Below are 27,822 nucleotides of genomic sequence, written 5' to 3'. Positions count from 1 at the left end.
CATTCCTATGCGGGGGCTCAGGCCGAGGCTAAGGTGAAGGACCATACTAACACGGATACCACCACCACCAACACTGACACCGACACCGATACATCGGAGGAGCCTCCTCCCCCAAAAAAGGTGAAGACCGCTCTCCCGTCAGCAGCGGAGCCTTCGAACACCCCATTCACGTTCGACCCTCCTGAGATCATACATCCCCGATCATCTGACTGGATACCGCCTCCCGCGGTTTCCGACTATCTCCATGAGAATCTGAGGAAAGGGTTTTTCAGAGAGGTGCACAATCACCTCAAGTCAGAATGCCCTCGCACGGAGTTGCCGGAGAAAGTGCCGGAGACGCTCGAAATTGATGGGAGTCTCCTCGCGTTTTTAAAGAAATTCTCCAAAGATCCCAAACGGGGCATTGACCGCGCTTGGCGCGCATGCCTGGATAAGATGCTAGAGGTTGTGGGCCCTTTGGCTAAAATATTAGAGATGGCATTGGCGGCTAAGGAGAGTGCTGCTCCAATAGACCCGGATATTCTTGCGGGCTGGACCCAACGAGCCATATGCCTTATTGGTAACGCCAATTGTGCGATCTCGTCAGAGAGACGCAAGTCACTGTTAATTAGGATGGACAGCAACCTCACTGAGCTGGCAGACGCCGAGCTGGGACCCTTAGCAGGTGGACAGATCTTCGGAGAGCGCTTTGTTAAAGACGTCTCGAAGTACGACGGCACGTTAATATCCCCCGATAACGCGCAGACTGGAATAAAAAGAGTCTTCCAGCAGGGTGTTTTTAATCAAGCCGGACGAGGCGGGCCGCTCGTCAGGCCGAGGATTTCAGCAAGGTTCCCAGCAAGGCGACATTGGTCGCGGGAGAGGAGATTGGGACTCCACACGTGGAGGTACTTTCTACCCTTCATGCAGAAGAATTAACAGAGGGCGTTTCCAGACTGGCAACAACAGGGCGAACTTCAAGGCCCAACAATCCACAGGTGAGTGTGGTAGACCGTTCCCTTCTTCCTTTGGGGGGTCGTACTCGACACTGTCTGAGACAGTGGCAAGTCCTGACTCAGGATGCTTGGGTGTTGCAAACCGTTCAGGGGTTTCAGTTAGAGTTTTACTCTCCTCTGTTGCAGTCAACTCTCCCCGCAGGTCTCCATTTTTCCCTACAAGATCGCAGTTTTATCGATGAGGAGATCAAAGGATTGCTGCAGAAGCACGCGATAGCACCGTGCAACGAAGGGCCTCACGGCTTCTGCAGCAAAAAAATGTTTGTGCAGAAGAAAGGGGGTGGGAACAGGCTTGTTCTGAACCTCAAGGAATTCAATCAGTTTCTTACATACAATCACTTCAAGATGGAGGGGATCCACCTTCTAGCGGATTTGTTGCAGGAAGGAGATTGGTTGGTCAGGCTGGATCTCAAGGACGCCTACCTCTCCATCCCAATCTTCCCACCACATCGCAGATTCCTCCAGTTCAGGTGGAACGGCCGGTGGTACGAGTATTTGGCTCTTCCTTTCGGGCTCCCCTCAGCTCCTTGGTGTTTCACCAAGGTGATGAAACCAGTGGTCGCCCATCTAAGGGAGAGAGGGATACGACTTATAATATATTTGGACGACATCCTGATCATGGCACAAAGTCAGGCCACACTCCTGAAGCATCTCACACTCACGACAACGCTGCTTCAGAGCTTAGGGTTTGTAATCAACCCGAAGAAGTCGGTAGTTGCTCCGACTCAGTTGATAGATTTCCTTGGATTCACGATCGATTGATGGTCGGCTCGGCTGTGCCTTCCCAAAGCGAAGTTGAGGGATCTCAAGAAAGAAATCCTGACGTTGTTGAACAGTCAGACGTTCATGCTCAGGGCCATTGTCAGACTGGTAGGGTTTTTGGCCTCGTCGATTCAGGCAATATTCTCGGGCCCTCTTCACTACAGGACTCTTCAGCGCCTGAAGATCAGGCACCTTCAGAAGGGACTGTCCTATGCGGACACCACCCGCTGTCACATGAAGTCAGGACCGAATTACAGTGGTGGCTAGGTCACATTGACGCCTGGATCGGCAGAGCAATATTCGGCTCCCAACCAGAAGTGGTTATCAAGTCCGACGCCAGCCGTTGGGATTGGGGGGCGTGCTGCTGAGACATCTCTACGTGCGGCAGATGGTCTCCACAGGAGTTGTCCTTGCACATAAATTGCTTAGAACTGCTCGCAGGGTCTTATGCAATTCGGACACTGTCCCCGAGGCAGACCTCTTGTTGCATCCTCCTCCGCATGGACAATGTGTCCGCGGTGAGGTATATCAACAAGTTGGGCGGCACGAAATTGTCTCTTCTTGTAGAGATAGCCAAGGATTTTTGGCACTACTGCCTCACTCATCAGATTTCTGTGATGGCGGAATACATCCCGGGCCAGTCCAATCAGGTGGCGGATTGAAACTCCAGACACCTCAGGGACTTCAGCGACTGGAAGTTGCTTCCCAAAGTCTTTCAGTGGCTTCAGACGATTTGGGGTCCCTTCCTGACAGACCTCTTCGCTTCCAGGCTCACATGCCAGATTCCTCAGTTTTTCAGCTGGAGGCCGTACCCAATGGCACAGGCGACCGATGCCTTTCTACAGGATTGTTCGAGCGCGATACAATATACATTTCCCCATTCTTGCTGATCCCCAGAGTTATGACAAAGGTGATCAGGCAAAGGGCAGAGATAGTCCCTGTGACGCCGTGGAGGGCGGCTCAGCCGTGGTTTACAAACTTGTTACAGTGGAGTTGCGACCTTCCCAGGTTGCTCCCAGAGTCGGAATTGTTGTTGCAGGGCCCTTTTCAGGAGCGACATCCCATGATTCTGGAGGGACGACTCACGCTGATGGCATGGAGGCTTTCAGGGAACAGTGGCACTTGCCAGGAGTTTCGGACAGGGCTTCTGAGTTTATCAGACAAGCCTGGGCACCTTCCACCAGGAAACGGTATTCCTCAGCCTGGAAGAACTGGGTGGATTGGTGCTTGGAACGACATTTGGATACCGTGGGGGCAGACTTACCCCACGTGTTGAAATTTTTTGTCAGACAAGGCGGCGGGAGGTCTGGCTTATCGATCAGTAAATAATTTTCGATCGGCCATTTCAGCGGGGCATAAACTGGTGAAGGGCAAACCGGTGGGTATGCACCCGGTTGTATGCAAGCTCCTTAAAGGAATTAGGGTTGCTAATCCACCGAAACCCAAGTATTCGGGTCTGTGGGACATTTCTTTAGTTTAACCGTTGGCCTGTTAATGCGCTCCTATCTAGGAAGCAGCTATCAGCCAAGAAGGCTATGTTGCTTTGCCTGTCATCGTGCAGACGTTCATCGGATGTGAGAAAACTCGATGAAACAGGGAGAGTATTTACCCCTGAAGGGGTTTCTTTCACTATTACTGGACGTACTAAAACTTTGTCTCATCATATTGATTACAATGCTTTCCCAGAAAATGAAAAATTATGTGTGGTACAATGTTTAAAGACGTATGAAGACTGTACAAAGGCCTTGAGGCCTCAAGGCTGTTCTCAGCTGTTGATTGCACTGCAGAAACCAGTTAAACCAGTAGCAGCTGCCACCATTGCCAGATGGCTTCGATTTGTAATGCAAGAGGCTGGTATTGACATCCAAATGTTTGGTGCTCATTCTGTAAGAGGCGCTATGGCGTCAAAATCATACATGTTGGGTTCTAACATTCAGGATATTATGCGTTGTGCAGATTGGTCTTCTGAGTCCACTTTTAAAGCGTTTTACTATAAGCCGTTGGGTGATATTACTCCTGTGGTTTTAGTGAGCGTTAAACTAGCATAATCTAAAGCCGCCGGTCCTGTAATAGAATCAAAAATTTGCTAGCATTCGCGCCAAGAATTTTCAATTCTATTAAGGACACGGAGGCGAGGATTATCCCACCCTGCTTTGTTAATGGTAACAAGCTTACCCGCCCATGTTCAATGTTATGACATATTGCCTTATACAGTGGTTACGGTTGTCTCATTTCCATTATTTCAGGATCAGACAAGAAGTCTGACTAGAAGACGATGGATGGCAAGAGCTTTTGCTTGAAGACTGATTTATTCTACCACGTTGGAGGAGTTTGTGGACTTGTTCATGTTAACGTTTGGACTTGCGTTCTCTGCAAAGAAAGTGGATGATGGGACCACGCAGAGGGTTCTTATGGACTATGGAGGCGTGGCTAATATGTATGCATCATGGGCAATGTAGTTGTTTATTCTGTTTGTACAAGAAAATACGCTTTTTCATTGGCTGCTGTGTTTTGCAGTAAAGATAAGAGAAGCATAATCCTCGCCTCCGTGTCCTTAATAGAATTGAAAATTCTTGGCGTGAATGCTAGCAAATTTTTTATTGATGTGTATACCCCTAGGTCCCTTTTACAACCTACGAATACGGAGGGAGCACATAATGCTCCAACTCTGCTGGGACGTCTTCCCCCCCCTTCTTAACCCCCTGCCATGTTGAGGATTCTGGGGCCCCTTTGACAAGGGTTACCAGATTCCCAAAACAATTAACCGAGACAAGTCATAAACATAGAAGTAGGACTATAGTTTACACTGGTGCCTGGCTGTATCTTGGTGCAGGCAGTGACCTCTGACTGCAGTGAGCAGGGTCATGCTGGTGGTTCAGACACGTTGTTGCCGGATGGCTGGTACAATGACATTCTTGCTGCATTGTAGAAAGAGAAGGGAAATCCAGTGAGAAAATTTCCCTCTTTGAAGGATTTCCCTTCCCACAACAACCTCATCTGAAGTGACGTCACACCGTAACATCTCTAGTAGTGACAAGTGAGCATGCGCACATCTTTTTAACACCAGTGCGTACTTCACCACTACTGAACAACCAGGATATTTCTGTGCTCATCCCAGCCACTATCCAAAAACCGGGACATTTATTCACTTTGGAGGAAAGTGTTGGGACACCGGGACACTTCACGAGAAACCGGGACAGTCCGGGGAAATCCAGGACGTCTGGTCCCCCTACTTCCGACGTCTTTCAGCTTCCAGAACCACACTGCCACCTCCTGCACAGCCACAATGAGGACCCCGGGAGTGAGGAGTGTAGAAGAGGAGGTTAGAGTCTCCACTCGTGGGTCCCTCTTGTGCAACCTGTTGGCGGGGAGGTCTTGATAACTGGCCCTAGACTATGCGTCGTCTAGCCGGGGGTTCAAGGCTCAGAGCTTTAGTTGTTGTACAGGCAAGCTGTCCTGTGTTTTCCCCTCCCCGGGGGCTTAGTCGATTGGGGGAGTTTTCCTGTGTGCTCCCCAGTCAAGTAATGGCCGATATCCTCAGTCCTCCAAGGTCCCCAGGAGAAGCAAAAGAGTAGGCCCCTCTAGTACAGTGCAATGGGGGTCCCACGGCAGGTTCTTAGTATACTCACCCCCAGGGCGTACCTCGTGGGGAGGACCTATAAGGTGTGGGTGCAGGCTGGAGGCTTGTTCTTCCGTAGGACCTCACTGGTGTGATTGGGTTGCTCGAATCCCGGGCCCCTGAGGAACCCACTGGAGGTCACTCCAAACTATGTATCTCGACTCATCTGGTTCGCCCACTGGGCATGTCCTGATGTTTCAGAGGCGTGTGCGAGAGGCAGTGGGGAGGGAGAGTCAAGGCCTGTGAGGCATGCAATTTGCGACCCCATTGGGAATCGCACACAGTGTCTCAGACACTGTTGTGCATCCCAATTAGCGAGTTACAAATACAACGCAATTAGGACTCGCTAATTTGCAGGTCGTACATCTGGCCCCAGGTCCACACTACAACTGCATGGTTTCGATGAAGTTTGCAAGACCCCACCTTACTAAGAAACTAGCTGGGATAATCCATCACACAATTACTGGACAAACAACACAATAAAGGATAATAAGACTACACTGTCTTCATGTGAAATACACAGGCTACACTCACACAGATTTTTAACATTGTGGGGACTTGTGTTTAGGTCCCGACAGTGCAATTGAGTCCTCACAGCATGAGTGGCTCATCATACCTTAGTCATCACAAGGATTGTAACACAAACACAACACTAAAACATAGTTTTGTGGAAGTTTGAAGAATGAACCTCTCTAGGATCACCTTCCATTGGAACAAAAATCTTGAACACAATCTGTGATACACAACAGAGCTATGTTAAGCAAATTAAACAGCATTGCGTGCCTTGTAAAACAGATTAACATAACTATTAACTTCATCAAATTCCTAATGTGATCCATTTTGCAATATACATTATGCCATACACTCCCTCACTCACCAATCAAGAAATTACTAAATGGGTCATTTAGAAATAGCTCGAAGAAGGGTCCCCACTTGGTTTCTGGCTGAGAAGCCTCAGCTGGCCTTGGGTTTGTAACACCTCATCCTGTTGGCCCTTTTTCCAAAAAGATTTTGCTAACCAGTCAGAATACTCACTCTATCTGCAACCGAAATGAATGGCATAGTGGTCCCTAATAGGAAAATGAAGAAATATCCCCCACATGCTGCAAGAAAAACTCCTGGTGAACCACAGGCATTCATTGTATGTTTTCAAGATGACATATCATTGGATATTAAGTGAAATTTCTCTGCAGACATGGTAGGAAACTAAAAACTGATGGGTGAGCTGCTGCATGGCTTACAGCCTTGATGGGCAGTGAGGGGGTAGCAGAGCTTCAGGTGAGAAAAGGCATAAGACAGAAGTAGAGGACAGACCATGATCTGAACAGATCATATGCTTGGGAGATGGATTACTAATATGGTGAAATAGTGAGGAAGCTGCAGCCATTATTGCATCTTGTATATTTTGATTGATATGAAGAGGAGATTGGGCATGCCATTCTAGTCATATTACTGTATTTATCTCTGCAGGCTTTGGAATTTATTGCGACTCAACATGGTCCTGGGAAATTTGACCAATGGCTATCTGAATACAAAGAGATATTTGATGAAGTGCATTTTGCGGATAAGAAAAGGTAAGACAAATATTGGAAATGTTGGAGAGTCAGGAAGTCACCTTGCAGTGTCCAAAACTGTCCACAATTCAAACAGATTGTAAATAACAAAAAAACTGGCTAAATAACTAAACATTCTATATGTGTAGGCAATTTCCTCTAACTTTTTAAAGAAGTGTGATGTATTTATACTAAAACCAGTTCCTTACCATTCAAACCCTGGACACCTTTCTTTATTTGCTCCATTTGTCTTTTTTTCTAAGTTAAATAATAAATTCAACCATCAGCATCACTCGTGAGTGTATGGTGGGTTCCGACAACTAAAGAATGTGTTCTATTTACTCTGCATCTTTTTCCCTTGAATGAATAAATGAATGTACTATGAATGTTAAATCTTGGTGATGCTATGTAGGGTTAAGGACTAACCAAAATGAGTAGCTTTTTAGTAGTTTTCCAAACTACCTGTACTTTCCTTCAGTACATCTCTGATGGAAGTTCAGAGATTCCAGAGTGTACATTCTATAGCTATTAATCTAGACTCTCTTTGTTTGATAGCTAAAACTTGACTGCACCTTTTGAATTAACATATTGAGGTGTGCTAAATGGATCGTATTATATGACTACGGATTTCAAGCATTCACGATTGATATCTAAAACACATCTATATCCCAAGAGTTTATCTTCGAACCTAACTCTATAATTGACAATAAAGCTAGTTTTAGTTATTAAATGCATTAAACTTAATCGCCTTTACTCAGAGTGAGCAACTTGTTAATGAGCAAGCATCTAAATTTTGGGCATTTTGAAACTATTCAATATATTATGGGAGTGTAAGGTACAACTCAATTATGTAATTGAACCTGTGTTTGAATATTGTCCCCATAATCCTTTTTTGGTCACGCATGTGATCAGGTATAATATTCTTCTTAATGAATGATCCGGGTTGGTTTTTAGTTTAATGAGGGATGGGACAAGAAAAATAGTCTCCTTCTTCTTTTTTGCATTAACTAAAGCCAGCACTTTGCAATTCAGTTCTATATATTAAGGAGTCAGTTCTACAGACTCGCGAATTCACGTTGAGGCCACTTGCCAGAACAAAGAGATATCATGTAAACTTTGATTGGACAAGTATATTTGGTGAACCTTGTGACCTCCACAACTAAGGTAAGTGATATGCTCTAGATGCTTGTCAGGTGGGTCACTGGGCCTGGGTCCTGAAACATAGGACAAAGTTCCTACAAGAATGGGAAAGGGCAAGGGATTCATCCCCAGAAATTGCGATGGTCTCAGAGGAGAATAACCCTGAGAAGGATAAATATGAGCTTACAGAGTAAGAGGTGTCTGCCCTGGGACATCTGCCCTAGCTTGCTGGTTTGAAAGTAGCATGTGGACCCTTTCAAGCTAGCTCCTGCAAAAGGCAACCAACCCACTCTTGAAGGTCTTTGGCAACAAGTTGAGAAAGAAAAAAATGGAAATACCACCAAAGATCATCTGATCCCCTGGGAGGTTGATCTCCGTAGTAGAGAGCTTAAGGTCCCTGACTCAGCCAGAGTGCTGGTGGTCCCCCTATTCAACACGGCCGACCAACTGGCCAAAACCTACATGTTTACTGGCTCCAGATGAGGTAGAAGGTAAATGAGTTCTGATAGTCTTGTGAGACTTGCCAAGCCAGTGGCTAATCGGGTACATGGGGTTAGGCTTAACAATAGACATTTTACGTGGTAGGAACACTCTTTGATAGTGTAGGGGAGGTAGCTGTCAGGCCCTGTAATCTAATTTGAGCTTCAGGGAACAGGATCATCTTAGTGGTGTTAAAACACATCACTCTGTAACCTGGAGCTATAACTTGTGGACTGTGAGGGCCAGGGCCCTACTGAGTATCTTTCCTCAAAGGGCCTTTCAAAATAGCATGCTTCTGACAGAGGTACAGGCATCATGAGCATACACGAAGTTCAAATGGGATCAGTTTGGTTTACTTACAAGTTTTCCACTCTGTAAGGCATGACTTTAGTCCTAAAGGAGCCTATTAGGTTTAGGTGTGAAGTCTTGTTACCATACTTGCTGTTTGCCTACAGGAAAGTTTCACATAAGAGATCAGGTTTAAACAAGTTTCACATAAGTGTACAGGTTTAAACCTCCAACATTTTGTTTGTGTACCATGAGAAGGTGGTTTATTCGTTAGGGTGGGCAGATGTCCACCACAAATAATAAACGCACAATCCTGTTAGGTCCAGTAAAAAGTTTCAGTAACTTAAACCTGATCTCAACCCTTGGTAGCTATGGCACAGAGCAGACACCTTATCTCAGAGAAAATCAGTAAAGCATTTAGTAATACCAAAAACAGTTCAGAAGTAAAACTCAAAACAATAAAAATCCCACTCCAATTTACAAAATGAGGGAATAATTTAGGACCTAATTTAGATCCTGGCGATCTAGTCATGCTGTCTCTTTTTCTGATGGTTTCACCGCCTGCCTGCTTGGTGGTTCACTCGCTCGATCTAGAAGTTGGATGGTCTACATATTAAAGACCATACGCGTGCCGCCAACGCCATCAGGATTTCCTCCCACATCAGTGACGTCATGCTCAAAAGCAGGTGTTGGAGGGATTCCAACAAGGATAACCGCCAGCCTAATCACGATGTGGGCATTTCCATCGGGACAACTGTGCCATGTTTATGTTAGCAGATTAGATGGAAATTAGGAAAAACGTATCATTTTTTTCGTTTCCCACTTCTGTTTCCATCTTGAATCCCATTGTCCAGGTATGTACTTTGCTGCTACAACTTCACCATAACGCTAATCAACTCCTTGTTCGCCAGGATCAGACAAATGTTTTTTTACACGTCTTACTATGACTCGTGTGTTATTTCCTTTAGCCCTGTGTATTTTTATTTTGCCGTTACATGCTATTTTACTCTTATGTGTAATGCAGTAGTGTTCATTTCACAACATATCATTGTCAAATGAACACACCTGTGTTGAAAAGTTTTTTTTAGGTCGAGCATAGCCAGTGCTCATCAGCTGCTCTAGGAAAACGACCTCTTGGAAGAACTCTGTACTTCCGGCCTATGTCTTGCGGTTACGAGCAGCGGCTCGCGATCATGCGCACCACTCGTGGGACTTCAGGCCTATGGCTTGCCGTTAGCAGCAGTGGCTTGCGACCACTTGTGGGACGCTGCAGCTGCATTCGTGGCCTCGCTTGTTCAGTTTGGCTTTCAGTTCGATTGTAATTGGTTTTTAACTCCACTTTGTCCCCCTTGTCCTGCCCCCAACTACTTCCTTGTCTCGACTGGGCCCTTCCATCAGCAGTGGTCCCTTCTAGCTAGAGTCCTTGTTGTCCAATGCTGCAAATCCCTTGTTACAAGCCTTTTATACCATGGGCATGGCACAATGGAGATCTTTCATCATGTCACCATGACAATACTACGCCACGGGTGATACCATATATTTTCAGGCCGAGGGGGACAGGGTAAGAAATGGAGCATATCTTGACAGGATTAACCATTACATCCCTAAAACTGATCCAATCGTGCACCTGAAAATATGACCCAGTGTTTTCTATCATATTGACTCAACAACGGCTCCTCCTCACTGCTGCAGTTGTGGTCTACCCCATTGTGGCTTTCCTTGTCTTTGTGTGCCCTGGTCCTCGTGACATCACAATGGAGGGCTACCACATCACTAGCATTCTCGTCACAAGGTGCCGCTTCTGGTGCTGCTTGCATGAAGTTATGAATAACAGGGGAAACCCTGACAAACCTGAACCAGGGGAAAACACTAGATTCCTAACAGAGGTTCAAGGCGACAAAGAACAAATGTACATTAAACAACCAAAAAAATGTATCAAACCCTTCCCACAGCCACTTTTTTACTACACATTGTAATGTTGATTATTTTTATTGTTTGTGTACCATGTTGAGTACCATTGCTTTATGTGTTTGAGTTTTGAAAGAAATTTGTGAATACATTTTGTTTGTTTGATCATCTTCTTTTTTTTCCTTCTCACACTGTTTTTCTCTTCACTGATATGTTTGATTGATATTATTTTGGTTGTTTAATGTACATTTGTTCTTTGTCACCTTGAACCTCTGTTAGGATTCTAATGATTGAATGAAGGCCTTCAAATCAATTACAGTGTTTTCCTTCGTTCTTGTTTAAAATAAATGATACATTCAACATAAGGCTCATGCTTCCGGTTTGTGTGCCTAGACCATTTCCAGTTAGGGAAGCATTTACACAGGCCAAGTCCACATCTGTGTCCAACTCACTCCTCCCTCTGGTAATAATGTTCCATTGTTCAATTACCTACTTTGCTCCAAAGAATACATTCTGATTTCACTGCTGTACAGACCGCTCGGTGGAACGCTCATTGAGTCTCAAACCCTGCCCTTTGTTGCCGGCAGTCTTAAGTCCTTCCTTACCTCTGTAGACGTAACTTCAGGGGCTGTAATGATGTTTTTCTTTCGGTGGTGCCCCTCCTGTGCCTTGGCAGAACACTCGCTCCCCGCTATCTGTTGCTGTTTGTTCCACTTTGAAATCACCAGCTGGGATATTCGGTTCTGAGTCTCCGCAGGTCTGATTGGGTCCCCTCTCATCAGGTGTGGACAGATGGAAGGAAGATTCCTTACATTTGGTGGCACAACCAATGCATACAAATATTGCAAGTTCCTATCCTCGAGCACATAATGTTCGTACTCTCATGACACATGGCTTCTATGTGCTATATAGTGCCCCAGTACACAGGGATCAGTATGTGCTTGTTAGGAGGATAACCTGCAGAAGGACCAGGCTCCTCCCTGCCCTCCCTTGTCTACCCACAGCTAGCCCAAGCTCTTTAGTTGTTCCACAGTATTTGGTGGTCCCTCTATACATGGATAAACATGTAGGATGTGTGACTGTATTTTTCTGTATATGTCACAGAGGCCGTTTTGCTGCTCCACCCTACTCTGTCTTGAATAACTGGCTATATGAGGCTGCAAGCCACCTACATCCTAACCTGATGTTTACAGAAAGAGAGAGCATAAATCTTGCATGGCCAATAGGTCTCACATTTGGGACCTTATAAGTATTTAGTTATGCAGCACAATATCCTTGGCGCAACAACATCAACTGTTGCATGGCTAAACACTTATAATGTCCCAAAGGCGAGACCTATTGACTATGCCAATGCTTGTTGTTGTTGTGGTGGTTGTGGGTGTTGTGTATGTGGGGCATACAGGAATACATTCAATAGTGTGTGTATGTTTTATGTGTGCTATGCCTTATGTATAAAAAGGGGTACGGCACAAAACCTACATATATTTTTAAACCAAACAAACTTATATTTGTAGTGATACATTATAAAATTGGTACTTACCACTCTCCACTCTACCAGGGACTCACTCTGTCAGTAAACCATCGCTAGGACTAAGCCAGCACAATGGGGAAATCGAAATCAGCTTGGGACATACCCACCAGCTTGATGACAATGGAGAACTATTACACAGCAAGGGAATCTGCTGCATTGATGGAGGTGTGCCTCTTACATGGCGGTAAACAGTCTGTTAATGTGGACGGCGGTTCAGCCAGCACACATCTAAATACGGTGGGTGGACCCTATCAGCTCAATGGAGTACTTGTAACTGCCACCACGGAGGGATGACGGTAGTCCTGCCAAGGTCTAAATCAAATAACACCAAAGAAATCCAATAGAGGAGTCTGATATTTGAATTTTGGAAGATTTATGCAAAAAGCCCAGTGACATTGCGGGTCAACTGGTCATAGTATACCACGACCTAGGCATGATTAAGGGCCAACATCATTATAGCTCAGGTCAGCTCCATCAACCTGTTTCAACCTGGTTGGATATTTTACCTTGGGACGCAGGGCCTTGTTAGACCAGTCACCTTAGGGTTGTCTTCCCCCATAACGTTTGCCTGTTTCCCTCCATTTTTCCTGGCCTTGGGATTCTGTGCACTTTACCCCTACTAACCATTTCTTGTGTGCTTGTACTCACTCCCTAAACACTATTAAATTGCTGTACACCTAATTGGTATACCTAATGTACTAATGAGTCCCTTGTAGAGTGGTATACCACATACCCGGAGACTGTAACTCAATTGCTACTAGTGGGACTGCAGCACTTATTGTATCACCCACTGAAGCGGCCTCTTATACCATGCACCACACCTGCCATTGCAGGCTGAAATCATTTTTAAACCGCAAATTTGAATTAAAAATATAAGCCCATTGCCAAGCCTTAAACTCTCCTTTAATTGCATATTTACCCCTAACGAAGGCCCTCAGTAGACCATAGGACATGGTGCATTTTAAATATTTTGGACATGCTCTTTTAACTTGTACATACTCTAGTAGTAGAAAACTCTTAAATTCACTTTTTATTACTGTAGGGGATAACATTGGGTTGCCTTGTTGTATTTAATAAGTACTAACTTTTGATTGGGATCACATAGGTACTCAATGTTTGGTATCTATGAAATTGTAATTTAAAATCCTCTTTAATGGTAAAGTCCGATTTTAAATTATGTTTTTGAAAATGCCACTTTTAGAAAGTTAAAACAACATAGTATCTAGCTTTCACCTTACACGCTGTTTTTTATTTACACAGACTAATACCAAAAATTGAATATATTGGTCTACGATATTATATTTTATAGTCATTTATATTTATTATCATTAATTTACCAATATTATTTTTGATGTAAAAAAACAGGGAAAAAAACTTTTTTAAAGCGGAAACAAATGTTAATGTTTTTTATACAATCATAATGCTAATGTGAAATACCTGCAAGGACAGTGCAAATACATGAAACATCATTACATTTCTTATTTGACAAAGCTAGTCATCGATTTCAAATGAAATAAGCAGCAATACACGCAACATGTTTTGCAAGTAGTGGATTCTTTATCAACGCTGCTGCCCACTGGGAATCCATGTTAAAACTCCAGAGGTTAGACATTGTCTGCCCCTTCCCCTAGATTGGAATTTAATTAATTAATATGTTCCCACATGGAGGTAGTGCTGACGTGTTTCGATCCCCAATAATATTCTTGGGGGTTCTCTACAGGGCATTGACTGGGTATGATCTGAAATGTAAAATGTAAAAAAGTTTTTAATTCCTACCCTTCTGTTTTAATCCTACTTAAACATTATCCTATTTTTGACTACATTCTTGGTACCTGCCAGTTCTTTTAACTGGACGTCTTCATCTTTTATCAAGGGACGTCTAGAATTCTGCGCTAAATTCATTTGAATCCCCTTTGCCAGAAGCTTGTGACCATCTATGATTGTACAAATTGGAAAAGATAATGTTGGAGTCAATCATCCCTACGTGGACTTATTCTTTGTTGTTTCAAAGCAAACATTGTCGAGTCGTCTTACTTAGCTATGCTTGAACAATAGTTTAAATGGCGGTGCCTCATCATCATTTACCACAAACCGTGATGTTAAATGTCACTCTTTCTTTAATTCTGAAAATAAACAACACACGGGGAATTGTTGACGCAATATGCTATCCTTTCAATTTTAAGAACAGTGTCTTATTTATCTTGAAGAAGATGAACATTCCACATACTCACTTCATTGTTTCAGTCTTCAGCATTTTCCGCGCAGTACATTGTGGGTATTGTAGTTCGTGATACTTGATGCATGTTTTTAGCGATCGGACATTGGGCATTATGTTCTCCCTATCTATGGCATTTCATTGAGGCCATTGAAAGCACTATTAAATTTGAGTAGAAGGTATGCTTCTTTTTGTCGAAATACTGCCTCAGTGTCTCCTCCTCTGTGGTGTGGCTTAATCACGCATAGTACGGTCCAATTCAGTTGTTGCTCACTATGATTCTTTTCTATAAAGTGGTTGTCCATCGGGCGGTTATTACCCTTGTCTTGATTCAAGAGCAATGTTGTACAATGCGTTATCAAACCTCTTGATTTGCAGTCCCTATGTACATTTTTTTGCATGGGTATGTGATTTAAAAATAAATTATTTTTATTATTTTTTTGCCATACAACAACAACCCGTATCCAAGAATACATGTAACATTCCTCGTCATGGAACCATCATCACGTTCTAGAGTCACTTGGGGCAGTGGTCTCTCTCGTATCCACTGTCAGGAGTATCAGTTCCATGTCAATTGCCTCAATACCACAACATGCTCTCACCCCGCCCTTCCCCCACCCTTCCCTCCCTCTGCCACCGGTGTGTTCCTCTACTATTCGTCTATTCAGCCTAGACAACTAGGTCCTCCAACAGAGCATATCAAAGTATCAATAATGTGGGACATCCAAACTTCGGATCAATCCTGAATTCTAATTGCACCACATGGCTGCATGAGGGGAACGCCTTCTACACTCACATTTCACTGTGATCCTATCTGTTCAGTCATGCCTGACTCCATGTCTGTATCCGCCTCAGGAGCTTGCAGCGATATAACCAATGCCTCCCATGCCCTTGTTGAGTCCAACACCTTATCATTATTAGTGGGCTTTGCCTGTTGTAGCCGAACTGTACTCTCACTCACCGCCCATTTAGTTAATTCCGCTTTCCATCTTTTGACACTAGGTCCCCCCCTTGACTTCCAATGCGCCATAATTTCCGGCTTGGACAACAACAACCACAAATCCAAAAACGTACTTGTTACCTTCGTTTTGGGGGTGTGTGGGAACCAATGCAACAGACAAGTCCCCATATCAGCATCGATTTGCCGCTCTGTGACTTCACAGAACAGGTCCACTACCTCCTCCCAATATGTGCCCAGTTGCGGGCAGCTCCACATCATGTGGCTGAACTCCGCCCCTTCCAATGTGCACCGGGAACACTGAGCGGTATCTACTTTAAAATACTTTTTAATCCTTGCGTGAGTAAGATATGCCCTGTGCAATACATAAAAGTGAACTAACTGAAATCTAGCGTTTCTGGTAATCTTCCAGGCTCTCTTGATTATTTGGGCCCATGTTTTCTCTGGGATCTCCTTACCTAAGTCTGCCTCCCGTTTTCGTTATAATTCCCTCATAGGTTCTATTCCCTCTCCCACCATACGCCTGTATAAACAAGTAACTGCCTTAAAGGTCCCCACTGCCATCACTATGTATTGACATGCCATGGATGTTCGTGGCTCCGATAGTCCCTCCCTCCAATGTCACTGTATCACAGAAACCAAGGCAGATGAAATAAGTAATCCCCACGTGGAAGACCATATCTTTCCTGCAAGGTCTGATTAGGCAATAGTGAGTGATCCATCCTCATACAAATCCCCCAACACGGACCAATCCTCTCCATGTGGTAGCGCTGTGCACATACCCAATGGTATCTCCGGTGCATATGGACGGGTAATTTCAGCTCTACGCTGGCTCTGGTTCCAGCACAACCTCAGCGTCCGTTCCTCATTGGTGAGTAACTCGAGACGCAACCGCTGCTGGAGCAATACATGACGCGATATCCACTTCCCCTCCGGGGTGTCAGGACCTCTGTATTCTAATGCCACCGCTTGGGTAATCCATTGCAGTTGGGCCGCCAAATAATAGTACTCAAAGTCTTGCACCACCAATCCCCCTTCCGCCCTAGGGCGCATCATTGTGTCCAGTGCTACCCGCGGTCTTCCCGTTCCCCATAAGAAACCTCCAATCAATGAGCGCAATTGTCGGAATATAGACCCCGGCAACCAGATTGGAAGTGTCCGAAAATAGTACAACAGCCGGGGGAGCGCCATCATCTTTAACAATGCCACTCAACCATCCACAGAAAGCGGTAGTGTGCTCCAAAATGCTAAGTTACCTTTGAGCCCTCGCAATGCCCTGCCTATGTTTCCCTCCACTAGATCGGCTGGTGAATGATAGATGTTAGTTCGGAGGTAGGACAAACAACGAGATTCCCATCTAATTCCACCTATCTGAGTAGTACCGCCCTCCGACGGGGCCACCGGACACAAGCAAGTCTTTACCCAGTTCACCCCCAATACTGAAACCCCAACAAATGCATAAAGTAAAGTCATGGCGCCAATTAAAGCCAGCTCCGTGTCTGCCAGAAACATAAGTAAATCGTCGGCGTATAGTGATATATATACCGTTCCACTCCTCGACAGGCAACCCCCGGATGTTGTCGCCCTAATCGTGCATAAGCTGCCAACGGTTCGGTGGCCAGTGCAAATAAAAACGGAGAGAGCGGGCACCCCTGTCGTGTCCCTCGTCCTACTGGGCAAGTGGCTGAAATCATGGGCCCCATCCGCACCCGGGCCGACTCCGAACTGTAATGGATTTCCGTATTTCCCATGAACTCCTCCCGAAGGTCAAACTTCTGCATGACATGGAAGAGGTATGGCCACTCCAAACTGTCAAAAGCTTTCTCAATGTCCACCAACAGAACGGCCACAGACGTTGGCATGGGTATGTGATGGCATACACTGCATTTGTTGTTTTACAATTTGAGGGTGCTTTGTGATGGACAAATTCCATTCTTTCTATTGTTGAGTCACATGCTGAGAAATTTCCGCACTTGTGGTGGCCCTCAATTGGTTTTACGTTCTATTGAGATCTTAAGTCTCTTCTTCTTTCGAGAGGGGCAATCAGTGCCCGCACAATTTGTTGACCAATACTGATGTTCTCCTTCATGGCAAGGCGGTTCTGATGGATGTTCCAGATTCCTTATGAGATGCCAGTTTTTGAGACTAATTTGTCGGAATTTATTCATGTGTGGACCATAAGTAGATACACACACTAGTCGCTCTTTTGGTGTGCACCAAGCTATCTTCATCGCATGTTTGAGAAGTTTCATTGGGTACCCTTGATCTTTTAATTGGTCACATAACACCCCAGCATGCATTTCATAGTCTTCCTTTCGGGAGCAATTTCGCCTTATTCGTAGTAGTGCCCTTAGGGCAAATTGTCCCTCAAGTTTCTCGGATGATAGCTCTTATAATGAAGTATGGGGTTCTTATCCATAGGTTTCCTGTGTTAGGTCATGGTCAGTTCACTTTCAATGGGTTTGACTTCCACATCGAAGAATGTTAAACTTGTCCTGCTTTTAGTTAAACTAAATTGTAGGTCGGGTTGTCTACAATTCAACCACCCATGGAATCTTTCTAGCTCCTCCTCTGTACCACTCCATAGACCCCAGATGTCGTCAATATATCGGTACCACTGTGTGAGATGATGTTCATAAGGATTATTGTTAAAGATGCATTTATCTTCAAATCTCGCCATGTACAAAACCGCCATCTCCAGGGCTAAGGGACATCCCATTGTGGTCCCATTTGTCTGCAAAAAAACTTTTTTCAAATTTGAAGTATTTTTTTTTTTAATGCTACTGACGCCAGTTTAGGATGACGTCTGTTGGCACTCAGAGAGGTCTTGTTCTGGCTTCCAAATAAAACTCAATTGCATGGAGGGCCTCATCCTGAGGAATCTGTGTGTACAGAGAGACCCCATCAAAGGATACCAACAGTTGTCTTTGGGAATCGAATTGTGAACCTTCTGTTTTATTGATGAAGTCCATTGTGCCCCTCAAGTATGAGGGTACTTCTTGTAGAAATTAACCCTGGGTGAAGCACTACGCTACGCTTGCGTAGTTTGCGAAGTTTGCGCAACTTCGCACTACGCGAGTTGCACGTAGCACAGTGTGAACACGCGTAGTGCAGTGTAGCGTGGTGCAGCGGTCATTTTTTGCTTGTTCACGGTCCTCAACGTCATGTTCGCGACCGCGAGCAAGCAAAATGACATCCTGGCGAGATTCTCAACGTGGGGAGGTCAGGTTTCACATTGCGAGTGGTTGTGCATGCTCGCGACCGCTCGCGATGAGAAACTACCAGTTCGCGTTGAGTAAGCTGATGCTCGAGTAAAAATCTACTCGAGCAGCAGAAAACTACAGCTCGCACTGTGCAAGATGCCGTTTTGAATGATTGCACAGTGCCGGATGCTTGTCCGCACTGTGCAATCATTGAAAATACATCTTGCACAGTGCGAAAATGCTACTACGCAGCTCGCGTAGTGCTACGTGAAGTTCGTGTAGTGCGAAGTGCACTTCGCGTAGCTTTGCGTAGAGCTACTTCGCGAACTATGCCCACCTAGAAAGGTGTCCACGTCTTTTGAAATCGGTTCCATTACGGAATCACAACTCGAAACAATCGGTCTTCTAGGTGGCTTCAACAGTTGTTTGTGAATTTATGGTAAGAATTAAATAACTGGGATCCGAGTATGTTTCTTATTCAAGTACTTGGAATCTTTAGGACCTAATACTCCACCTTCCAATCCATCATCAAGGATTTTGGTTATTAACCCTTGTATTTCTCATGTTGGATAGTCCTTAATTGGCCGGTACCAAATATGATTATTTCTTCCTCCTTTGAAATACATTTCCCTTGGCCAAACCATCACTGCACCGCCTTTGTTGGCCCACTTGATGATTATCAAGTCATGTTTCTTAAGATCTTGAATGGCCTTTTGCTGTTCTGATGTTAGAATTTTTGTGCTGTAGGGCTTTTTCTTTTCAAGCTCTTGTATTGATTACAAGACAACTTGTTCAAACGCTATAATTTCCTTCGGTATGGTTTGGGCTGGGGGGTGAATTTTGATCTATGTGCAGGCCCAGATGGTTCATTGGGTGATGTATTCTCCTTAAATGAAAAGAAAACATTTAATCTGATTTTTCGGAAGAACTCAATAGATTCTATCTTCAATCGTGCATAGTCAGTGTGTGTGCACTAGGTACAAATTTGAGTCCTAACTCGAAGACCAATTCCTCCTCTTTAGTTAATATTTTATTTCACAAATTGACAATCGAAGTTGTGTTTGTGTTTTGTAAAACTGGTGCCTTGTTCGCATTTCCCATGGCTGCTGTTTGAAATGCACCTATTTTTTTGCTGTGCGTTTTCTAAAAAAGTATTTGATCTTTGTTGATTCCTTTTGGAGGAGCCTTCCCCAAGATTTGAATCTCCAGTTCAATCCGATGATGAGTTTTCGGAGAAAGTAAAAAATCTATTTTTAGATCTTCCTTGGTAGTCCAACAGTTTTCTGCAAAAGTCAACCTTTGTATAGAAATCGTCTTTCAGGTATGGGTAGACTGTCTCAACATTAAATTTTTTCTTGTCTTTTTCCAGTTTAGCGGATTTAAAGTTAATGGTGTTATCTTTGAAATCAAACAATTCCTTGTCGTGCGGTTTCTATTGTATGGAGCATCAAATCATGATTACATTTCGTGCTCCTGAAACTGAATCCTTTTTTATATTCCCGATCTACTGTGAAGATGACAGGAATATTTTTAATCTGCAAACCCCAGGGGATAGTTCCTGCTTTAAGATGTTCAAGTTGAAAAAAGCTTTGCAATTTTGCCTGTATATGCTTTTTACGTAGACGTATTTGCTTTTCTGATTCATGTTGTTGCTAGGCAGAGGTACTCAAGGAAATTGTAGAAAAAGGAGAGGGGGTAGAAAAAAAATTCTGAATGTGTTCCTCAGTGAAAGAAAGTGTATCCCTTGCTGACATATTTCTCCAGAGAGTATCAAGTCACTGTGACCTGTACCACTGGGGTCTATGATTGCTAATAATTGTGATTCGCTGTATTAACAACCTTCGCAGGTACCTACCCACTCTAAACAATCTCGAAAGAGGGGGAATGCCCTCGTACAGACAACTAGATAGGGGCCATCAAATCAAAACAACATAGTATTGACGAAACTCAAATCTTCATTCTCAGGGGTCTCACTAATACAAAAGAAGAATCTGACACAGAAGCTGGAATATAAAGAGAACATTTTTATTAAACTCAAATGAGTGAGACTACGTCACACAGAAGCCTTAGCAACTGAATGAGGCAGTCTGCTAGAATGGTCTTACTTCACATATTATATACTCTTTATCCTGCCCCAGGCATGTAAGGGAGTAGTACCAATTACATTCCTAAACGAATGGAAAATCTGGAGGGTCAGCAGGTGAGTAGCCTTTGGGATTTTAGCAGGATATGGGCAAAACATTATAATTACATAGTTCACAAAGTTTAATCTGATTTAGATGGCACTGCAGGGCATGGCATGATTACAGGTACAGTATCCCAAACCCAAAAGTTAATCATTAGGAATGTCCCAAATTCAATCTCCAAAAGCCGGAGAAACCTATAATTGAAAGCATAACCCATGTAATGTCAGAACATAAAGGAAACAGTAATAGATGCTGAACAAGAAAAAACATGTGCAAGGAAACTAAAAGTTAACGATGTCATGAACATTGATTGGCAATCTCAGACAAAGATCGATCAGGGAAATTGCCTTTGCGAGGTCAGTTTCAGGTGAAGAGGTCAGTTTCTTACAGTTCATTCCAGAGTCAGAAAGAAACCTTAGTTAATATATACATGAACTAAGAAGGCCAGGCAACTTTATTCGCCAGGCTACCTTCACAGGCCTACGTGAGGGCAACACAAAATGGTGGCACAAAACAAAATGGAGTCAGACTCGAGAATTACAGAACCTCAGTATCTAGCTGTCAACTTACAAGCTGTTTTTTATTTAAACAGACTAAGGCCAAACATTGAATATATTGGTCTGCGATATTTTATTTTATTGTCATTTATATATTTTTTATTGTTCATCTACCAATAATATTTTTATGGGCCCTATCGAGTTGTCGGCACGAGGACTACCCCCCCTCTTTCGAGTTTACTTCTAGAAAGTTGCCATTTTCCTGCCCTTATCCATTTCATGCCTGCAGCCTGTCCTAGGTCACATGTCAGGGTAGAGTTGGCAGTTCGACTTTGTAATTTAGTGGAGCTGGCCCCTGTCCAGAATTTTATTACTATGGGCAAGCAGTCTTTGTCAACAAACCACATTGGGAACCTCAATTTCAATACCAAACTCTTCAATAAATGGCTCACCAACTGCATCAACTGCACAGCTCCCACCAGAAGCAAGAGCCACAAAACAACAAATGACGCAGCTAGTACACAAACAACATAAGGGAATCCAAGTGACACTGCAGAGACAATTGAGGCTCAGCAAAAACACAACTACAGGATCCACATACAATCCTCCATCATCTCTACCATCAACAACTTTGAGACATAAAGAAAAATGGCCTAACTCTCCGACTCAAAGCCATCTCCAACAATGACAAACAACTCTTCACCATCATCAAGAAATTCTTCAATTACGCAGCTGCCAAAAACATCATCGCATTTCAAGCACTCTGCAACACCCTCTCAAAACTTTTTTGAACAGAAGATGGCAATATCTATAGCACAATCGACTCACAGCTTACCAATACTGACTTCATTCACTTCCGGGTTTCAGTCGCTAGTAGCGCGAGGGCGATTCTGCCGTAGGACTTCGTAATACACGCACCCGTGTTTACGCCGGTTGCCATTTGGAAATACCTATTCTTTGAAAACACACGGAACCGTAATTTCAAACCTCAGGATTGAGCTTTGACATTTCAAGGTGTACAATTCGGAAAAAACATGTGACAACGGATTTCTTTAGCACACATTTCAAGGTTACCCTTCCGGGTTGGAATTATCACCGGAACTGGGCCTATGGATTTACATCTCAGCTATTAAGCCCTGAAGAGTTGTGGTATCTGCTCATGTGCAGCCCTACAACGAAACACGTGTCGGCTGGCTGTATATGATTTCTCCATATGCTGATCAAAATAAAAGGAGAGACACAGGAATCTCCAATGACAACGACGTTGGACAAGACTTTCTTTTTGTACTAACTTGAATTTACTTGAACATTTATATTGTGTTTCCTTTTGGGTGCGCGGGATTGTATATTTATACCAATACTGACTTACCCGACCAGCCTAACACCTCCTTCATTGCCAAACAGCAGCTAAGCAATTGGAAGCTTCTCTTGAATGAAGAAACCACTTCCCTGATGAATACTATCCACTCCAGAGCCCCCTCAGACCCATGCCCCCACTTAATATATAATCTTAGAAGAACCATTATCTCCCCCGCACTCATCACTATCATCAACACCTCCATACCAATAGCCTCCTTCCTGCCTTGCTGGAAAAATGCAGAAATCATAGCCCTGTTGAAGAAACCAACAGTGGACCCCAACCCCAGCTACAGACTCATCTTACCTCTGCCTTATCCAGCTTAAATCATTGAGAAAGTCACATAATGCATGAAAACCCCGTGGGAGGACTGGTCTGCAGCCTTACTTCCTCCTGGGGCCGCATTGCGCAATAAATACACTACACGCTGTTCTTGAAGCGTAAAAGGACATTTATTAGGAAAGGTTGTAAACGCAATACCTTAACCAAAACATCAATTTTTAACTCAACAATCCCCAAAGCCAAAACATTTCATTCACCTCGTCCATTCTCACCTGAGTCTTGCCATTCACTTCCCATTCCACTCTGTGCCTCTTCCAACTCTACGTACCCCTCCTCGCTTATCTTTTAACATCCTGTCCAGTTTCTCCCGCCGGCGCCGACAGACTCTTGCATCCGGCACACCCTATCATTCACCTGTTTCTCCACCCCCTGGAGGGGTGGGTGTGCCCGTCCGAGACTCCCCACCCTTCCAAAATACTGCCAACCAGGTGACCCCGTAGGGTGGTTACCTGCCCCACCTCTTTCAACAGTGCACCTTTCGCCCTCACTCTGTCACTTCCGTTCAACACCAAATAGATTTGTTCCACAATTTGCTTATCACATACCGCATTTCCCTCATATAATACACATTCCTCAATTTAGAAAGGTGCATGCCTTACTCCCTGAAGAGCAACGGCTCCTCCAGTCATAGCCCAACATGACCAATTACTTTGATGTCCCTAGAGCACAAAGAACTCTCACTGCCCTGTTGAGTTTCCTGCGGGCTTTCTCAACTGCCGCCGGCTTCATTGCCCCTTTCCAGACTTTGCGCGGTACGAACTCTGTCCATGCAATGCAGGACCCTGCCAGATTTTGTTTCATAACTTCCAGATCTCTCTGCATCCGTTGTAATACTGCCAGTCCTCACAGATGTATCAAGTCATTTTCCCCCAGATGCAGGACCAACATATCCGGCCAGCCTCTTTGCAATATCATTCTTGTCAGCCAGAGCAGCAATTCCCCCCATCGCATCCCTCCTTTACCCCACCAAAGCACCTCATGGTGGCTGCTCTTCAGACCCAGTTTATAGCCGTAGACCTGTCGATCTGCATATCTGGCTGCCCAATGTACGAAAGAGTGTCAAACAATCGAGGTAACCGCCTTGGTCCCTGGGCCCACCACACAACCTACGTCAAGAAAAATGTTAGTACACAAATAGAGCAAAACCAAAGGGCATGATGGATGGAGTGTTGAACATTGCAAGCACTCACCCCCAATTAACTGATCTGGGTTTAATCCATCCTCATTCTTTAGCTCACTCCACCACCCCAGTTCAGACATGGCCATATGCAAATCAGTCTGACTCTGTACCTCATGGGAACAGTCCAGCCCAAACTGCCAAGCCTATTCTCAAACAGACAAAGCCACCAACAAAGGAAAAAACTCTAAGAAAGCTATGCTCCTCCCTTGTTTCATCCAATGGCCTGGCCATTCTTTAACGCACCACTGACCATCCCAAAAAAAAAAAAACCAGAATCCCCCACTGTGAGAAGTTAGCCTGGCATATGATGTCCACTATTCTAGTGGACACGTTGCACCAGTCTAAACGACCCTTATTGATGGTGGTTGTAAAGTCAACCTTACAGACAAGCTATCCTAGTGGTAGCATGGACTAGCAGTCTTAGGCTAAAACTTCAGAGAGCATGTGAAGCCAGCTGTTTTACCATATATATTCCCTTGAATACCAAATGAAAGGTCACCACACAAGGTATATATCAAATATATATGTATTTATTACTAACACAACCCCTCTGCACTCTTTATGAGGTCAGAGTTCGAGATACATTACAAGTTACTCATTAATCATACTATAAGTTGCACAAATACAATTCTGCCCTAGGGGCCTCACGAACCATATACTAAGTACGTGTGTAGAGTGTACAAAGCTTTATTTCGATATAGATGTATCTTAAAAGCACATAGCAATAAAATACAATTCATATTGTTTATAAAAACACTTAATAATTAAAAAGACTAGATAAAACAGTATTAAACCATTTACAGCTTTGAGTTTGTATAAGCGATAAAGAAAAGGACAGGAGGTTACATAAAAAGAAATTAATCACATAGCTTTAAGTCTGATCACCCATGCCCAGCTAAGAAATTTGGCTACCCCACACACCAATACTGTATTAGGGTTAGATTGTAGAATTCTTAACGCTGGGGCATAGCCTCTGATCTCAAGTAGGCGACAAACAGGCTTTAGCTATTTGGATCTGGGCTTTTTGTAGGCACTGCAAGCAAAAAAGACATGTGGAATGGATTCAAGCTCAGTGCTGCAGTGCTGACAGGTGGCAGGCGTTTGGTAGGGAGGTTTCCATTTTGAGGTGCGTAGACGGACTGGCAGGGTTCCCATTCTGAACTGAACATATAAAGCCCTATCTTTGGGTTTTCTAATAAAGTCCATATAGGGTTCAAGCAAGGGTACGGTCTTATGCAGTCGAAACTCATCAGAAAGTCTACCCAAGTTATCCGCTCTAGATTCTTGGGCGACAACCCAAAGCCAGTAAGCCCGCTTGACGTCCAGTTTAGATATTGGAGCACCAGACTCCCACATTACCCATAATCCAATGGCCGTAAGGAGTTCCTTCATTTTAGAGAGCCAGACAATTTTTAGAGACCCCTGCAAGTTCATAACTTCTTTAAGGCCATCTGCGTAGCACTCTAGCTCTGGTGTGCGACGCCGAACGAGTATTCTCCACTGGTAAACGCTGCGAAACGGACAGATCTGATGGGGAATAAAAGACAGATGCGGTGAGACTAGAATTACTGCCTCTAATGTTCGCCCGTGTGGCGTTCCCCTTTTTTACCTTTCTTTACCAGATAAAAATAGAAGGGAGGAAAGACCATACTCACCGATCGGGAGTGGGTCCATGATTTTAGAAAGTCGTATCAGTAACGGTATGAACGCAAGAGTTGCCATCTAGGTAATTATTGTCCATTTTTGGTGTAATGCAATAAGTTTATGCTGTGTTAACTGCACAGTAAAACTACAAGCAGTCCCTCATATGTATATGTTCACCTTCATTTACAGCACGCAAAGCACAGTATCGCTGGCAGTGGCACCTCAATATTGTTTGCCCTGAAGAAATTGCCTGATAAAAACCAAGGCAATGAAACATGTCGGCTGTGAGCTGAGTGCGAATCGATAGGTAGTATTCGCATCTCTCCTTTTTATGTATATATGTTTACTGTTGGCAACAAGAGAATGCGAGTAAAAGGTTTCTGTATCTTGTATGCACAGTAGTTTTTGTGTTATATGTTGAACGTTGTTAGTCCTTGTCACATATAAGTTTTTGCGTACACTGCACCATTCACTGTCTCCTTTTCCTTTGGGTTTCGGACACGTTTACGTTAAGCTAGGTGACACCGATGATGAGAACAGGGCCATCCTGGTGAGTACCAACCAGGGGTCCCATTGGTGGTGCGCCCGTGAGGTGTCTTCTAGCTATTCACACATTTTTTCAAATGTTGTCCTTCTAGTGGATGTTTGTACTGTGTTGTCTGGTTACATGTTCATCAGAGATTGGCTACTTTTTATTTTGGCAATAGACTGGAACATGGTAATAATCTCTAGAATCAGAGGTGTGATTGAAATGATCTTTTGGCAATCCACAGATGTTCACAGATCCATAAGATTAATTGCCCTTAGGACCAGGTCTTTTTGTGATTATTGTGAGCAGCAACAAGCCTTGGCAGCTGCAACAGGTGTGGAAAGCAAAGAAGTAGCAACGTCGGGACCAGCAAGGTCCAAGGGACTCTCCATTATCAGGAGGAGTCAGAGCAGGCCCCAAGCAAGCAGGGGGGCCCACTGAAGAAGGAGAAGACCATCAGGAGCACCTACAGGCCGAAGGCACTGGAGTCAAAAGAGGACCTTAAGCAGCTCACCAAAAAAAGAAGGTCCACGGTGCAGAGGATGCAGTGAAGGTGCTGTACTTGGCAGGAAGATATGCTGGAGGCTATAGATTATTGTAGTCTGAAGATCTCTGGAGTGCAGAGCCAGCAAGACTTGGCAACGGCAAATCGACATGGTGCACAGGGGTTTGGTACCAGCAGTTCCGACTAGGGAAATTGGCGTCAAACTTGCTGAGAGGGCTAGTCAGGCTTCGAGGCAGCTGCAGAACCACCAGTGATCATTTCAAAGTCCATAGGATGTCAGGAGTAGCAGACTGGTCAGCTTCATTACCGTGCCTGCAGATGCAGGGGAGTGACTCCACTCCAAAGGAGATTACTTCAGGGGTCCTTGATGCCAACAGGTCTGTTGAAGATCCTGGAAGAAGCAGACACAGGCGACAAAGCAGACTTGCAGAACAGAGAGACCAGGAGCAGCAGGAGTCTTCCTTGATGCAGTTAAAGAGTGACGTCGTTTCAGGCTTGAGTCTTCTCCCACAAAGAATCTGAGGATCCACCCACAGGTATGCCCTTAAATATCCTAGGAAAGGGGTTAGGAAGACTTAAGAGGTCCTCCTAGAGGAGGGGCTACACAGAGGGGAGCATACTCCAATGTCCTTTGTCCAGTTTCGCGCTGGAGTAGCAGCCAAGTGCTCCTTGAACTGGTTTAAATTGGAGTATGGAAGTAGGGCACCAAATGTGTCCTTCAAAGCAGTCTTATGGCGAATATGGCAGAGAAATATTTGCACGTGTTTAATGAATGCATATATTAGAAATAATGAAAAAGTAATCATTTGGACTTGTGCAACAAATGCAAAAAATACAAGCTGGCCTATCTTTACCTCTTGTATAATACAGAAATGAATGAAAAGGTGTCATTAAGTCATCCTTTTTGCACCGTTCACCCCCATTTTTTGA

The 27,822-nt window shown here is 44.2% G+C and overlaps 1 protein-coding gene across 2 annotated transcripts in view; it reads left to right on the top strand.

Moving 5' to 3' along the window:
* LOC144767617 (putative methyltransferase DDB_G0268948) overlaps positions 1–27,822 on the top strand; it is a 365,886-nt gene that overhangs the window by 228,922 nt on the left and 109,142 nt on the right. For both annotated transcript variants that reach the window (XM_078651022.1, XM_078651023.1), the window contains one exon: positions 6,847–6,950. In XM_078651022.1, the coding sequence (XP_078507148.1) occupies positions 6,847–6,950 (104 nt within the window). The remainder of the gene's footprint in view (positions 1–6,846; positions 6,951–27,822) is intronic.

Source organism: Lissotriton helveticus, chromosome 7 (assembly GCF_964261635.1).
Source record: "Lissotriton helveticus chromosome 7, aLisHel1.1, whole genome shotgun sequence".
NCBI classification, from domain to species: Eukaryota; Metazoa; Chordata; class Amphibia; order Caudata; family Salamandridae; genus Lissotriton; species Lissotriton helveticus.
The sequence above is the reverse complement of the archived record's forward strand: the minus strand, read 5'-3'. Positions and strand labels throughout refer to the sequence as shown.